Source organism: Crinia signifera, chromosome 6 (assembly GCF_055691185.1).
Source record: "Crinia signifera chromosome 6, ASM5569118v1, whole genome shotgun sequence".
In the NCBI taxonomy this organism is placed as follows: domain Eukaryota; kingdom Metazoa; phylum Chordata; class Amphibia; order Anura; family Myobatrachidae; genus Crinia; species Crinia signifera.
In genome coordinates, this window is record NC_139222.1 from 279,065,134 (window position 1) to 279,080,189 (window position 15,056).

At 47.1% G+C, this 15,056-nt stretch overlaps 1 protein-coding gene across 1 annotated transcript in view; it reads right to left on the reverse strand.

Moving 5' to 3' along the window:
* LOC146009416 (transient receptor potential cation channel subfamily V member 6-like) overlaps positions 1-15,056 on the reverse strand; it is a 92,239-nt gene that overhangs the window by 36,952 nt on the left and 40,231 nt on the right. The window contains exon 5 of the mRNA XM_083149748.1: positions 6,114-6,212. Coding sequence (XP_083005874.1) covers positions 6,114-6,212 — 99 coding nt within the window. The remainder of the gene's footprint in view (positions 1-6,113; positions 6,213-15,056) is intronic.

Consider the following 15,056-nt stretch of genomic DNA (forward strand, 5'->3'; position numbering starts at 1 on the left):
ATATAAAATGAATAAAAATATCACATAAAAAACACCTATCAAGGTGTAACATATAATATTATTTCAAGTACATAAAGGATTGTAGTGGTATCTCTGGTGGATTGGTAAGTTCAGTCTGAAGCAAGAGGCCCAACGCATTTCGTCATGAAAATGACTTCCTCAGGGGCAACAGTACAATCGATATAACTATGTGTATATCCAATTGTAATAACCAGACACGTATTTCCAATAAGATCCAGAAAATGGGGCATCCAAAAACAACGCACAACACTGATTTTCTTCAAATAAATCTTGTATAGGTTCAGCAGTGTGAGAACCCTCCAAATTTAGAGTTCAGAGGGAAAGTGCTTACTGCATAACTCCACAACAGAGACTCTTTTTTTTTTAAATACAGCGTATGTGATGTTGAGCCGTCACTGCCACTTAAGTTAAGAAGAGCCACTAAGAGGAGCAGCCTCTGTGCATGCTGAGGACAGGGTGAGAGGAAGCTGGAGGAGCTCAGAGGTGGGGAAGCTGCTGGAGGGACACAGGGCATGGAACTGCTGAGGGACAAGGACTGTGAGCTGCTGGAGGGACAGAGACAGATGTGTATAAGCAGCACAATTGTGGACATTATGTGTATAAGAGGCACTACTATGTGGTGTAATATGAATGAAGGGCACTAAATGTGGTGTAATGTGTATATGATTGTGCTACTGTGTGTTGTAATTTTAATTGGAGTTACTATTGTGTGACCACACCCCTTCCTTGAGGGACCATCATCTATTTATGGGAAGTAAGGCACAAATTCCCTGGCACTGGTCTAGGCTCTGCCTAATGGGGGGAAGGGGGGGGGGGGTGTTAGGGGGAAAGAGTTCTACCACCTCTCCAGGACCATTGTAAGCCCTGTGTGTTGACATGAAAAATATTGACATGGTCATGACCTGTCAACATGATGTCCTTTGACTTAACAGACCACAACCCACTTGAATAAAATGAAGTCCTGGTGGCAAGAAGTAAGGAGGTCTATGATTTCCTGTGGGATCAGTTATATTTCCAGACTCCTTAGTAGTTTCATTGGCTGATCTACTGGGTTTACAGTCAGTCATAAAGCAGTATTTTAAATCAAAAATAATCTTTTGGTCTGATTGTAAATTGTCTGTTGTTGAAGGCAGTTGCTTTAGCCTGATAAAGTACTTCATATATACTATTGCAAGTATGTCTTCAGCAAGTCGTTAAGGGGAATCATAAGTAGTTAAGAACTAATTTTAGATTTTCTATTACTATGTGGTGCATTATGGGAGTTGTAGTCTGACGCAAGCATTTGGATAGATGCAAGAGGCCACAGCCTGGTGACTAAGATCTACATTTACCAAGCATTGTTGTCTGAATCTCATGTTCAGCTTGAAGGGGGCTGACTGAGGGAGTCTCTGGCTCTGCTCATCATAAGGGGGAGACTAGAGACTGGAGGGGAACATGGCTGGTGCTGCTGAGAAGCAAGGGACCAATGGCAGCTTTCATTTAGAGGATCTAGAGCAGTGGTCTCCAACCTTTTTTGGGTCGGGAGCTACTCGCGACAAAATAAACTGCCCGAAGAGCTACTAAAGTAAAAAAAAATGAAAAATCTGCATAATATTCCAAAAAATGCCCTTTACACATAATGCCACAAACTGTAATGCCCCAGACACATTATGCCACACACTGCAATGCCCCAAAACATACCTCCCAACACTGGAGGCAGAGGAGAAGAATCATCTGCGCGTGCCGTAGAAGGTTCAGCTACTACCGTGGAACTCCTGCGAGGCTACATCCCCCATTTTTTCCGCTATGGGGGCATAGTCAGCTCTCTAAGAGCTGTAGCCACATGGGGTGCGGCCATGGAAAATGGGGGTGTGATACACATATGCCCTCAATAGTGCAGTGCCAGATACACATGACCACAATAGTGCAGTCCGTGATACCCATTATAAATATGCCCCGCACCGTGATGCTCCATTATACAAATGCCCCACACCGTGATGCTCCATTATGCATATGCCACACACACACAATGCCCATTATACAAATGCCCCACACCGTGATGCACCATTATACATATGCCCCACACCGTGATGCACCATTATACATATGCCATACCGTGATACTCCATTATACATATGCCACACACCGTGATGCACCATTATACATATGCCACACACCGTGATGCTCCATTATACATATGCCACACACCGTGATGCTCCATTATACATATACCACACACAGTGATGCTCCATTATACATATGCCACACCATGATACTCCATTATACATATGCCACACCGTGATGCTCCATTATACATATGCCACACACCGTGATGCACCATTATACATATGCCACACCGTGATACTCCATTATACATATGCCACACACCGTGATGCTCCATTATACATATGTCACACACCGTGATGCTCCATTATACATATGCCACACCGTGATGCTCCATTATACATATGCCACACACCGTGATGCTCCATTATACATATGCCCCACACCGTGATGCCCATTATACATATGCCACACACCGTGATGCTCCATTATACATATGCCCCACACCGTGATGCTCCATTATACATATACCACACACAGTGATGCTCCATTATACATATGCCACACCATGATACTCCATTATACATATGCCACACCGTGATGCTCCATTATACATATGCCACACACCGTGATGCACCATTATACATATGCCACACCGTGATGCCCATTATACATATGCCACACACCGTGATGCCATTATACATATGCCCCACACCTTGATACTCCATTATACATATGCCACACACCGTGATGCCGATTATGCCTATGACCCACGACGTTAAGCTCCTTTATACATATGCCCCACACCTTGATGCTCATTAAACATGTGCCACACAAATGATGCCCATTACACATATTGCACACAATGTCCCACAGTAAGGCTTCTAATAAAAAAATGTAAATTACCTGCTTGCTGTCAGGGGTTTATTTTTGTTGCCAGGGGTTAATGCTCATTGACAAGGGGGTCACTGCTTGCCCCCTCCACTATGCCCGTCTTCAAATGGGCATAGTGGGCAGTTTCACTATAATAAATTCCTGAATAATAATATAGTCATTGCTGCTGCCGCGTTCGGAGCTCAGCTCAGCTCCATCATCCCCTTGCTGGCTTATGGAGTCCCCCACACTATGCTAGAAGTCATATTTGCATCTGACAGGGAACAGCGCTGCAGCGTTACCCGGAAGTGCCGGGAGCGCTTAGCGCGGTGCTCCCTGTCAGACGCTAGAGGTCAAATATGACTTCTAGCGCCTGCTGTCTCCTCTGGTCCCGACTCCCCGTACAAGGACTACAGCGGGGGGGAAGGTGACGGCGGCTGTAGCGGGGCAAGGCGGCGGCTATAGCGGCGCGAGGTGGCGGCTATAGCGCCGCAAGCCAGAGGCAACAGCGGGCGGGCGGACCGGGCAGGCAGCAGTGGTCGAGCCACCAGTTTCGCTCAGGCGAGCTACCGGTAGCTCGCGAGCGACGGGTTGGCGACCACTGATCTAGAGCATGCTAAGATTGGATAGTGTGGAGTGGAGAGTGTATCTACTGGTCTGAGCATCCCTGGCAAAGTAAGGGGCTGGGGCATGGTCTTATGGAGAAGGAACATTGCCACACAATAATACCCAAAATAAATGTACATAATATATTATTGCCCCTTACGAACATTACACCACACAGTAGTGCCCCTTACTGTTTACATTGGATAGTAGTTTTCCTTTTTCACGCAACACCAAACAGTAGTGTCCCTTATTCACATTACACCACACAGTGGTGTCTTCTCAAATTACACCACACAGTAGTGTCTCATCCCTTTACAACACACAGTAGCGTCCATTATTTACATTACACTACACAGCAGTGTCTTTACATGACACTACAGAGCAGTGTCCCTAATTCATATTACACAACACCAAACAGTAGTGTCTCTTCACATAGCACCACACAGTAGTTTCCCTTGTTCACATTACACCACACATCAGTGTCTCTTTCTATTAAACAAAATAGTGCCCTTTTTCACATTACACTAGTGTCTCTTCTCATCACATCACAAGGTAGTGTATCTTCACATAACACAACACAATAGTGTTTCTTCACTTTATACCACACAGTAGTGCCCCTTACTCATATAACAACACATAATAGTGTTCTTTATTCACATTACTCAACACTGTAATGTCTCTTCACATTACACCAAAAAAAAATTGTCCCTAATTATCATTACACCACATGGTAGTGTCTCTTCACATTACACTACACAGCAGTGTCCATTATTAACATAACACCACACAGTAAAGTTTCTTCCCATCACACCACACAGTAGTCCCCTTATTCACATTACACAAGAAAGTAGTGGTCTTGATTCACATTGCACCACATAGCATAGTACCCCTTATTTACTTTTAACTTCACTTCACCTCTTAAATTCCACCCCATAGCAATGCCCTATATTCATATTATACCACACAGTAGTGTCTCTTCACATTGCACCATACAGTAGTTCCTTTACTCACATTACACCACATAGTAGTGTCCCTTATTCATATTACACAAAACTAGTGTCACTTCACATTACACCACATAGTATCCCTTATATTTGTTATGTCACAAGTCTAGAATGAGTTCTATTAGTGACAGGGAAAAAAATCATTTGATGGTGAGCAAGCATCAAATGATTTGCCATCCGTGCGGCCGCATGCGAGTGGATGTGTAAGCAAACACATCCACTCTGTTAGGAGGCTGTCCCTAGACCTGCTCCCTAACTCTATTGCCCCAGCTTGGAGTCCACGAATACGTGCGGTGCTAGGCTTCACCTGTACCCATCCCGGCTGTAAGGGCGAATTAGGTCCGCCCAGACTCCGCTACAGGCAGGTCTTACGATGGGACAACGTATTCGTGGAGGCAGTCCGGGAGCAAGAGGATGTCTAACTAACCCTCTGAATGGGCAGGCCAGGGGACCCCTCACAGGACGCTATCAGCGATGAAGCAGTGTGATGGGCTTTTTATTTTTATAATAGGCCAAGCCCCGTGATCTAGGAAAAGCCAATGCAAGCATTGGCTTTTCCCCGTGTGTAGGCCCCTTTTAGTCTTGTAATGTTAAAACATACTACTGTGTGGTGTAATATGAATAAAGGACACTTTAATGTGGTGGAATGTAAGGGCTGCTGCTGAGTAATATGAATAAGGGGCTCTACTGTTTGGCATAACATGAATAAGGTGTACTACTGTGTGGTGTAACATTTTAACCCTGGAAACTACTGTGTTGGTGTAATGTGAATAAGCGGACTACTGTGTGATGTGAAGAAATATGCTACTATGTCGTGTAAAGTGAATAAGGGGCACTACTGTGTGGTGGAAGGTGAAGAGACACTACTGGGTGGTGTATTGTGAAAAGGCACTACTCTGTGGTGTGATGTGAGTAAGGAGCACTACAGTGTGGTGTAATGTAAGTAATGGGCTTTACTATGTGGTTAATTTTTAATTGATGGCACCTTTGTGTGACCACGTCTCTTTCCAGAAGACCAATAGATACACCTCTGCATACATTTTACGCCAACTGAAGCCACAATTAGTGTCTGCACTTACACTAGTCTCATGCAAGGCGCAAGAGATCTGTCAGAAGCCGTATCCCCTCCCCCCATACATGAATCCCATGGAACTTCTGATACATGACACTCCCACGATGGTGGTTCCAAGTGATCATTTTGACGCTGCCAGGTTCCTTCTCAAAAACATCCTACAGTTTTGCCGATCCAGCCAAGTTGCACTCAACAAATTGGAAAAGGCGGAAAAATGCACAGATCCGTCCTACTCAGAGTCAGTCCCTGCGGGTGTTACTTGTATACCAATATACAGTATTATGTAAGACATCGTCTAGTGTTTTCCAACATCTGTCCCCAAGGCACACAAACAGCCCAGGTATTAAGCCTATCCATGCTGGCATATAGACACTTAAATCCAAAATACAGTAACTGAAGTACTAAACTGTGCCCAAGTGTGGCTATCCTTAAACCCTGGACTGTTAGTGTGCTTTGAGGACCCAGATCTGGAAACACTGCCATAGTGTACTTACCATGTGCATCTTTGGCCTCAGCATTAGCTCCATGTTGCAATAACAACTTGACCAGCTCCGCATTTCCCACGCAGGCAGCAAAAGACAGAACATGTTCTCCTGCAACAAGAATGTAAAGTCAGAAACACAACCAGGGCAGCAAAAGCTATAACAGCCCAGGTCACAGCTGCCTCACCTCTGCTCTCTCCCTGACACTGCCTGTATTCCGAGCTCCCTGCTGCCTCACCTCTGCTCTCTCCCTGACACTGCCTCTATTCCCAGCTCCCTGCTGCCTCACCCCAGCTCTATCCCTGACAGTCCCTGTATTCCCAGGTCACAGCTGCCTCACCTCTGCTCTCTCCCTGACACTGCCTGTATTCCCAGCTCCCTGCTGCCTCATCCCTGCTCTCCCTGACAGTCCCTGTATTCTCAGCTCACAGCTGCCTCACCTCTGCTTTCTCCCTGACACTGCCTGTATTCCCAGCTCATAGCTGCCTCACCTCTGCTCTCTCCCTGACACTGCCTGTATTCCCAGCTCACAGCTGCCTCACCTCTGCTCTCTCCCTGACAATCCCTGTTTCCCAGCTCAGAGCTGCCTAACCTCTCTCTCCCTGACTGTCCCTGTATTCCCAACTCATAGCTGCCTAGCTGCCTCACCTCTGCTCACTCCATGAGAGTCCCTGTATTCCTAGCTCACAGCTGTCCCGCGCCTTCTTTCTCCCTGACACTGCCTGTATTCCCAGCTCATAGTTGCCTCACCTCTGCTCTCTCCCTGACACTGCCTGTATTCCCAGCTACTAGCTGCCCCACCTCTACACCCTCCTTGACAGTCCCTGTATTCCAGTGCACAGGTGCCTCACCTTTTCTCTCTCCCTGACAGTTCTATAGTCTCAGCCCACAGCTGCCTCACCCCAGCTCTCTCCCTGACAGTCCCTGTATTCCCAGCTCACTGCTGCCTCCCCTCTGCTCTCTCCCTGACAGTCCCTGTATTCCCAGCTCTCAGCCATCTCACCTCTGCTCTCTCCCTGATACTCCCTGTAGAACCGGCTCCCAGCCGCCTCACCTCTGCTCTCTGCCTGCAGGTTTTATCAATCAGCAGTCATGGCTCAGCACATTACATTGCGCATCAGAGAGGGGCATCTTTCACATATCATTACACAGAATCTGATATTTTAAGCCCAGAATTTCAGCATTTTAACTGACGAGGCACATTCTGGAAATACCATGGGAGTTTACGCTGCTACAGTAGCTGTTTATATAACCAGGGTAAGTCAGGAGCCTGATATGTGGGTATATACAGTCATCTCTGGTTCAGTGAATACAGTGAACATAAGGCAAGGCAGAGATACAAACATCAAGGTAGAAACTGAGGCACCGATGCTGTGAAGACTATTTTCAATGAAGCGGTAAAGAGGCATAAGAGCGGCTTCATTACATCTGGTCTCCCTGGGTCATCATTAATGGATTAATGGGGGTGTTGCATCAGTGCCATTACGGGGTGCTGTGTCAGTGCAGTAATGGTGGTGCTGTATTAGTGCAATAATGGGGGTGCTGTGTCAGTGCAGTAATAGGGGTGCTGCTTTGTCAGTGCAGTAATGTGGATGCTGCTGGTTCAGTGCACTAATGGGGTTGCCGCGACAGTGCAGTTATGGGGGTGCTGTGTCAGTGCAGTTATGGCAGTGCTACTGTGTCAGTGCAGTAATGTGGATGCTGTATCATTGCAGTAATGGGGGTGCTGCATCAGTGAAGTAATGGGGTTGCTGGGTCATGAGCGCTACGTCAGTGCACTTATGGGGGTACCAGGTCAGTGCAGTAATGGGGGTGCCGCTTCAGTGCAGTAATGGGGGTGCTGCATCAGTACTGTAATGGGGGTGCCGCATCAGTGCAGTAATGGGGGTGCTGCATGAATGCATTAACATTGGTGCTGCTTTATCAGTGCAGTAATGGGGTTGCTGTGTCAGTGCAGTAATGGGGTTGCTGCGTCAGTGCAGTAATGGCAGTACTGCATCAGTGCAGTAATGGGAGTGCTACATGAGTGCAATAATAGGGGTGCTTTGTCAGTGCAGTAATGGGGTACTGCATCAGTACAGTAATGGGGGTGCTGCATGAGTGTAATAATAGGGGTGTAGCATCAATGCAATAATAGGGGTGTTACATCAGTGCAGTAATGTGGGTGCTGTGTAAGTGCAGTAATGGGGTGCTGCATGAGTGCAATATTAAGGGTGCTGCATCAGTGCAGTATTGCGGTGCCGCATCAGTGCAGTAATGGGGGTGCTACATGAGTGCAATAATAGGGGTGCTCTTTCAGTTCAGTAATGGGATGCTGTGTCAGTACAGTAATAGGGTGCTGCATTAGTGCAGTAATAGGGGTGCTGCCTCAGTGCAATAATGGGGGTGCTGCATCAGTGCAATAATGGGGGTGCTGCATCAGTGCAATAATGGGGGTGCTGCATCAGTGCAATAATGGGGGTGCTGCATCAGTGCAGTAATGGGGGTGCTGCATCAGTGCAGTAATGGGGGTGCTGCATCAATGCAGTAATGGGGGTGCTGCATCAATGCAGTAATGGGGGTGCTGCATGAGTGCAATAGTAGGAGGTGCTGCATCAGATCAGCTATGGGGGCATCGTGCCATGAAGACTATTTTCAACAAAGCAGGATAGAGGCATAAGAGCTGCTTCATCACACCTGGTCTCCCTGGGTCATCAGTGCAGCAATGGGGGTGCTGCATCAGTGCAGTAATGGGGGTGATGCATCAGTGCAGTAAAGGGGGTGGTTCTGTGTCAGTGCAGTAATGGGGGTGCTGAATCAGTACTGTAAAGTGGGTGCTGCATAATTGCAGTAACATGGGTGCTGTGTCAGTGCAGTAATGGGGGTGCTGCATGAGTGCAATAATGGGGTGCTGCATCAGTGCAGTAATGGGGGTGCTGCATGAGTGCAATAATGGGGGTGCTGCATCAGTGCAGTAATGGGGGTGCTGCATGAGTGCATAAATGGAGGTGCTGCATCAGTGCAATAATGGGGGTGCTGCATCAGTGCAGTAATGGGGGTGCTGCATCAGTGCAGCAATTGGGGTTCAGATGGTTAACGGGTGCGGTCAGGATGGGTGAAAGTGTTCTTGGTTGTAAATTTATATATATATATATATATATACTAGGTGATTCATCGCGCCCTCCGGGCGCTCTTCACACCGTCGTGAGGGGCTTCGCCCCATTAGAAGTAGAAATATGTGAGTGTGAGATATAGTGTAATTGTTTGCCGGATGTGTGTTGGACAGGGCCTTCCCTGAGTGGTTGTTGCAGCAGCACAACAATCGCCGTACTTGCGTGGATTTTGTCCGGGTACTCTGTTTTCCTCCCTCAAAGTGTAAAATTTACTGGCAGCCTAATTGGCTCACAACAAAATCACCCTACAATGTGTGTGTGCGTGTATATGTGTTAGGGAATATAGATAGCAAGCTCCACTGGGGCAGGGACTGATGTGAATGTTCAAAGCGCAGTGGAATATGTGTGCGCTATAAAAGAAATTGTTAAGAAATAAATTAAATATATAGTGTGAGATAAAATGTTTAAGGGAGGAGAGGTGTGTTTCGAGAGGTGTTGGTGGTGTAGTGTAAAGGGGTGGTTGGTGGTACTTACATATGGTCGGGGAGAGTGAAGTATGTGGGAAAAGGTCCTGTACAGTGTAAATAGATGTGAGGATGTGTGTGGGGTGAAAGATTTAATAGAGATATCGGGTAAGTAGTGTGAAGTCTGTAGTATGTAGTTGGGTGTATTAGAAGCATGGATGGGGGTGTGTGTGTGTGTGTGTGTGTGTGTGATGTTGGGAGTATTGGAGGTGTGTGTGTGTGTGTGTGTGTAGAGTTGTGAGTATTGGAGGCATGCATGTGTGTGTGTGTGTGTGTGTGTGTGTGTGTGTGTGTGTAGTGTTGTGAGTATTGGAGGCATGCATGTGTTTGTCTAAACCCCCACAATATAGTGTGAGATTACATGTTTAAGGGAGGAGAGGTGTGTTAGAAGAGGCGTTGTTGGTGTAGTGTTATGGGGTGGTGGGTGGTACTTACATATGGTGGTGTAGAGTGACGTTTGTTGGCAGCAGGTTATGGAGAGTGTAAATAGATGTGTGGATGTGTTAGGTGAAGTAGTGTGAGGTGCATGTGTATTGCAGATGTGAGTGTAAAAGGTGAGGTTGTGTGTTTTGTGAGTGGTGTAGGGTGCAGGAGATAATAGAGACATAGGGTAAGTAGTGTGAAGCCTGTGGCATGGAGTTGTGAGTCTTGGGAGGCATGGGTCGGTGCGTGTGTGTGTGTGTGTGTGTGTGTGAGTATTGGAGGCATGGATGGGTGTGTGTGTGTGTAGTTGTGAATATTGGAGGCATGGGTGTGTGTGTGTATAGTTGTGAGTACTGGAGGCATGGATGTGTGTGTGTGTGTGTGTGTGTGTGTGTAATAGTGAGTATTGGAGGCATGGATGTGTGTGTATGTGTGTGTGTGTAATAGTGAGTATTGGAGGCATGCATGTGTGTGTGTGTAGTAGTAGTAGTGAGTATTGGAAGCATGCAGGTGTGTGTCTAAACCCACACAATATAGTGGGCGGGATGCTATATAGCAGAAATGCGGTAAAAACCCCGTTTTCGGGGTTTCTACCGCATTTCTATATGCTATATGGCGCCTCCGCAGTGTCAGCGCTGCGGAGGGAATCGCCAGCTAAAGCTGGCGAATCCCTGCAGAAGCCTATGGGCTTCTTACCGCAGCGCTGTTTGAGGGATCCGTCACGGATCCCTCCCAGCGTGCCCTGCGGCCGGCGCCGGGGTCTGCGCATGCGCAGATGGACTCCCGGGTCACAGACCCGGAAGTCCAGCGCCGGCACCGCATCGCAAGGGACAGCTCTTACCGCAAGAGCTGTCCCTTGCATGAATAACGGCATATGTTATAGCATATGCCGTTACTAATAATGCGGTAGCCGGCGATAATGGGCGCGGATGTTACAACATCCCGCCCCGTGTGAGATTACATGTTTAAGGGAGGAGAGGTGCGTTATAAAAGGCGTTGTTGGTGTAGTGTTATGGGGTGGTGGGTGGTACTTACATACGGTGGTGGAGAGTGATGTTTGTTGGCAGCAGGTTATGGAGAGTGGAAATAGATGTGTGGATGTGTTAGGTGAAGTAGTGTGAGGTGCATGTGTATTGCAGATGTGAGTGTAAAAGGTGAGGTTGTGTGTTTTGTGAGTGGTGTAGAGTGCAGGAGTTAATAGAGATATAGGGTAAGTAGTGTGAAGCCTGTGGCATGGAGTTGTGAGTATAGGGAGGCATGGGTCGGTGCGCGTGTGTGTGCGTGTGTGTGAGTATTGGAGGCATGGATGTGTGTGTGTGTGTAATAGTGAGTATTGGAGGCATGCATGTGTGTGTGTGTGTAGTAGTAGTGAGTATTGGAAGCATGCATGTGTGTGTCTAAACCCACACAATATAGTGTGAGATTACATGTTTAAGGGAGGAGAGGTGCGTTATAAGAGGCGTTGTTGGTGTAGTGTTATGGGGTGGTGAGTGGTACTTACATATGGTGGTGGAGAGTGACGTTTGGTGGCAGCAGGTTATGGAGAGTGTAAATAGATGTGTGGATGTGTTAGGTGAAGTAGTGTGAGGTGCATGTGTATTGCAGATGTGAGTGTAAAAGTTGAGGTTGTGTGTTTTGTGAGTGGTGTAGGGTGCAGGAGATAATAGAGATATAGGGTAAGTAGTGTGAAGCCTGTGGCATGGAGTTGTGAGTATAGGGAGGCATGGGTCGGTGCGCGTGTGTGTGCGTATGTGTGAGTATTGGAGGCATGGATGTGTGTGTGTGTGTAATAGTGAGTATTGGAGGCATGCATGTGTGTGTGTGTGTGTAGTAGTAGTGAGTATTGGAAGCATGCATGTGTGTGTCTAAACCCACACAATATAGTGTGAGATTACATGTTTAAGGGAGGAGAGGTGTGTTATAAGAGGCGTTGTTGGTGTAGTGTTATGGGGTGGTGAGAGGTACTTACATATGGTGGTGGAGAGTGACGTTTGGTGGCAGCAGGTTATGGAGAGTGTAAATAGATGTGTGGATGTGTTAGGTGAAGTAGTGTGAGGTGCATGTGTATTGCAGATGTGAGTGTAAAAGGTGAGGTTGTATGTTTTGTGAGTGGTGTAGGGTGCAGGAGATAATAGAGATATAGGGTAAGTAGTGTGAAGCATGTGGCATGGAGTTGTGAGTCTTGTGAGGCATGGGTCGGTGCGCGTGTGTGTGTGTGTGTATTGGAGGCATGGGTCTGTGCGCGCGTGTGTGTGAGTATTGGAGGCATGGATGGGTGTGTGTGTGTGTGTGTGTGTGTGTGTGTGTAGAGTTGTGAGTATTGGAGGCATGGATGTGTGTGTGTAGTCATGTGTGTGTGTGTGTGTGTGTGTGTGTGTGTGTGTGTGTGTGTGTGTGTGTGTGTGTGTGTGTGGTAGTGAGTATTGGAGGCATGCATGTGTGTGTGTGTGTGTGTGTGTGTGTCTAAACCCACACAATATAGTGTGAGATTACATGTTTAAGGGAGGAGAGGTGTGTTATAAGAGGCGTTGTTGGTGTAGTGGTATGGGGTGGTGGGTGGTACTTACATACGGTGGTGGAGAGTGACGTTTGTTGGCAGCAGGTTATGGAGAGTGTAAATAGATGTGTGGATGTGTTAGGTGAAGTAGTGTGAGGTGCATGTGTATTGCAGATGTGAGTGTAAAAGTTGAGGTTGTGTGTTTTGTGAGTGGTGTAGGGTGCAGGAGATAATAGAGATATAGGGTAAGTAGTGTGAAGCCTGTGGCATGGAGTTGTGAGTATAGGGAGGCATGGGTCGGTGCGCGTGTGTGTGCGTATGTGTGAGTATTGGAGGCATGGATGTGTGTGTGTGTGTAATAGTGAGTATTGGAGGCATGCATGTGTGTGTGTGTGTGTAGTAGTAGTGAGTATTGGAAGCATGCATGTGTGTGTCTAAACCCACACAATATAGTGTGAGATTACATGTTTAAGGGAGGAGAGGTGTGTTATAAGAGGCGTTGTTGGTGTAGTGTTATGGGGTGGTGAGAGGTACTTACATATGGTGGTGGAGAGTGACGTTTGGTGGCAGCAGGTTATGGAGAGTGTAAATAGATGTGTGGATGTGTTAGGTGAAGTAGTGTGAGGTGCATGTGTATTGCAGATGTGAGTGTAAAAGTTGAGGTTGTGTGTTTTGTGAGTGGTGTAGGGTGCAGGAGATAATAGAGATATAGGGTAAGTAGTGTGAAGCCTGTGGCATGGAGTTGTGAGTATAGGGAGGCATGGGTCGGTGCGCGTGTGTGTGCGTATGTGTGAGTATTGGAGGCATGGATGTGTGTGTGTGTGTAATAGTGAGTATTGGAGGCATGCATGTGTGTGTGTGTGTGTAGTAGTAGTGAGTATTGGAAGCATGCATGTGTGTGTCTAAACCCACACAATATAGTGTGAGATTACATGTTTAAGGGAGGAGAGGTGTGTTATAAGAGGCGTTGTTGGTGTAGTGTTATGGGGTGGTGAGAGGTACTTACATATGGTGGTGGAGAGTGACGTTTGGTGGCAGCAGGTTATGGAGAGTGTAAATAGATGTGTGGATGTGTTAGGTGAAGTAGTGTGAGGTGCATGTGTATTGCAGATGTGAGTGTAAAAGGTGAGGTTGTATGTTTTGTGAGTGGTGTAGGGTGCAGGAGATAATAGAGATATAGGGTAAGTAGTGTGAAGCATGTGGCATGGAGTTGTGAGTCTTGTGAGGCATGGGTCGGTGCGCGTGTGTGTGTGTGTGTATTGGAGGCATGGGTCTGTGCGCGCGTGTGTGTGAGTATTGGAGGCATGGATGGGTGTGTGTGTGTGTGTGTGTGTGTGTGTGTGTAGAGTTGTGAGTATTGGAGGCATGGATGTGTGTGTGTAGTCATGTGTGTGTGTGTGTGTGTGTGTGTGTGTGTGTGTGTGTGTGTGTGTGTGTGTGGTAGTGAGTATTGGAGGCATGCATGTGTGTGTGTGTGTGTGTGTGTGTCTAAACCCACACAATATAGTGTGAGATTACATGTTTAAGGGAGGAGAGGTGTGTTATAAGAGGCGTTGTTGGTGTAGTGGTATGGGGTGGTGGGTGGTACTTACATATGGTGGTGGAGAGTGACGTTTGGTGGCAGCAGGTTATGGAGAGTGTAAATAGATGTGTGGATGTGTTAGGTGAAGTAGTGTGAGGTGCATGTGTATTGCAGATGTGAGTGTAAAAGGTGAGGTTGTGTGTTTTGTGAGTGGTGTAGGGTGCAGGAGATAATAGAGACATAGGGTAAGTAGTGTGAAGCCTGTGGCATGGAGTTGTGAGTCTTGGGAGGCATGGGTCGGTGCGCGTGTGTGTGCGTATGTGTGAGTCTTGGGAGGCATGGGTCGGTGCGTGTGTGTGTGTGTGTGTGTGAGTATTGGAGGCATGGATGGGTGTGTGTGTGTGTAGTTGTGAATATTGGAGGCATGGGTGTGTGTGTGTATAGTTGTGAGTACTGGAGGCATGGATGTGTGTGTGTGTGTGTGTGTGTGTGTGTGTAATAGTGAGTATTGGAGGCATGGATGTGTGTGTCTAAACCCACACAATATAGTGTGAGATTACATGTTTAAGGGAGGAGAGGTGCGTTATAAAAGGCGTTGTTGGTGTAGTGTTATGGGGTGGTGAGAGGTACTTACATACGGTGGTGGAGAGTGATGTTTGTTGGCAGCAGGTTATGGAGAGTGGAAATAGATGTGTGGATGTGTTAGGTGAAGTAGTGTGAGGTGCATGTGTATTGCAGATGTGAGTGTAAAAGGTGAGGTTGTGTGTTTTGTGAGTGGTGTAGAGTGCAGGAGTTAATAGAGATATAGGGTAAGTAGTGTGAAGCCTGTGGCATGGAGTTGTGAGTATAGGGAGGCATGGGTCGGTGCGCGTGTGTGTGCGTGTGTGTGAGTATTGG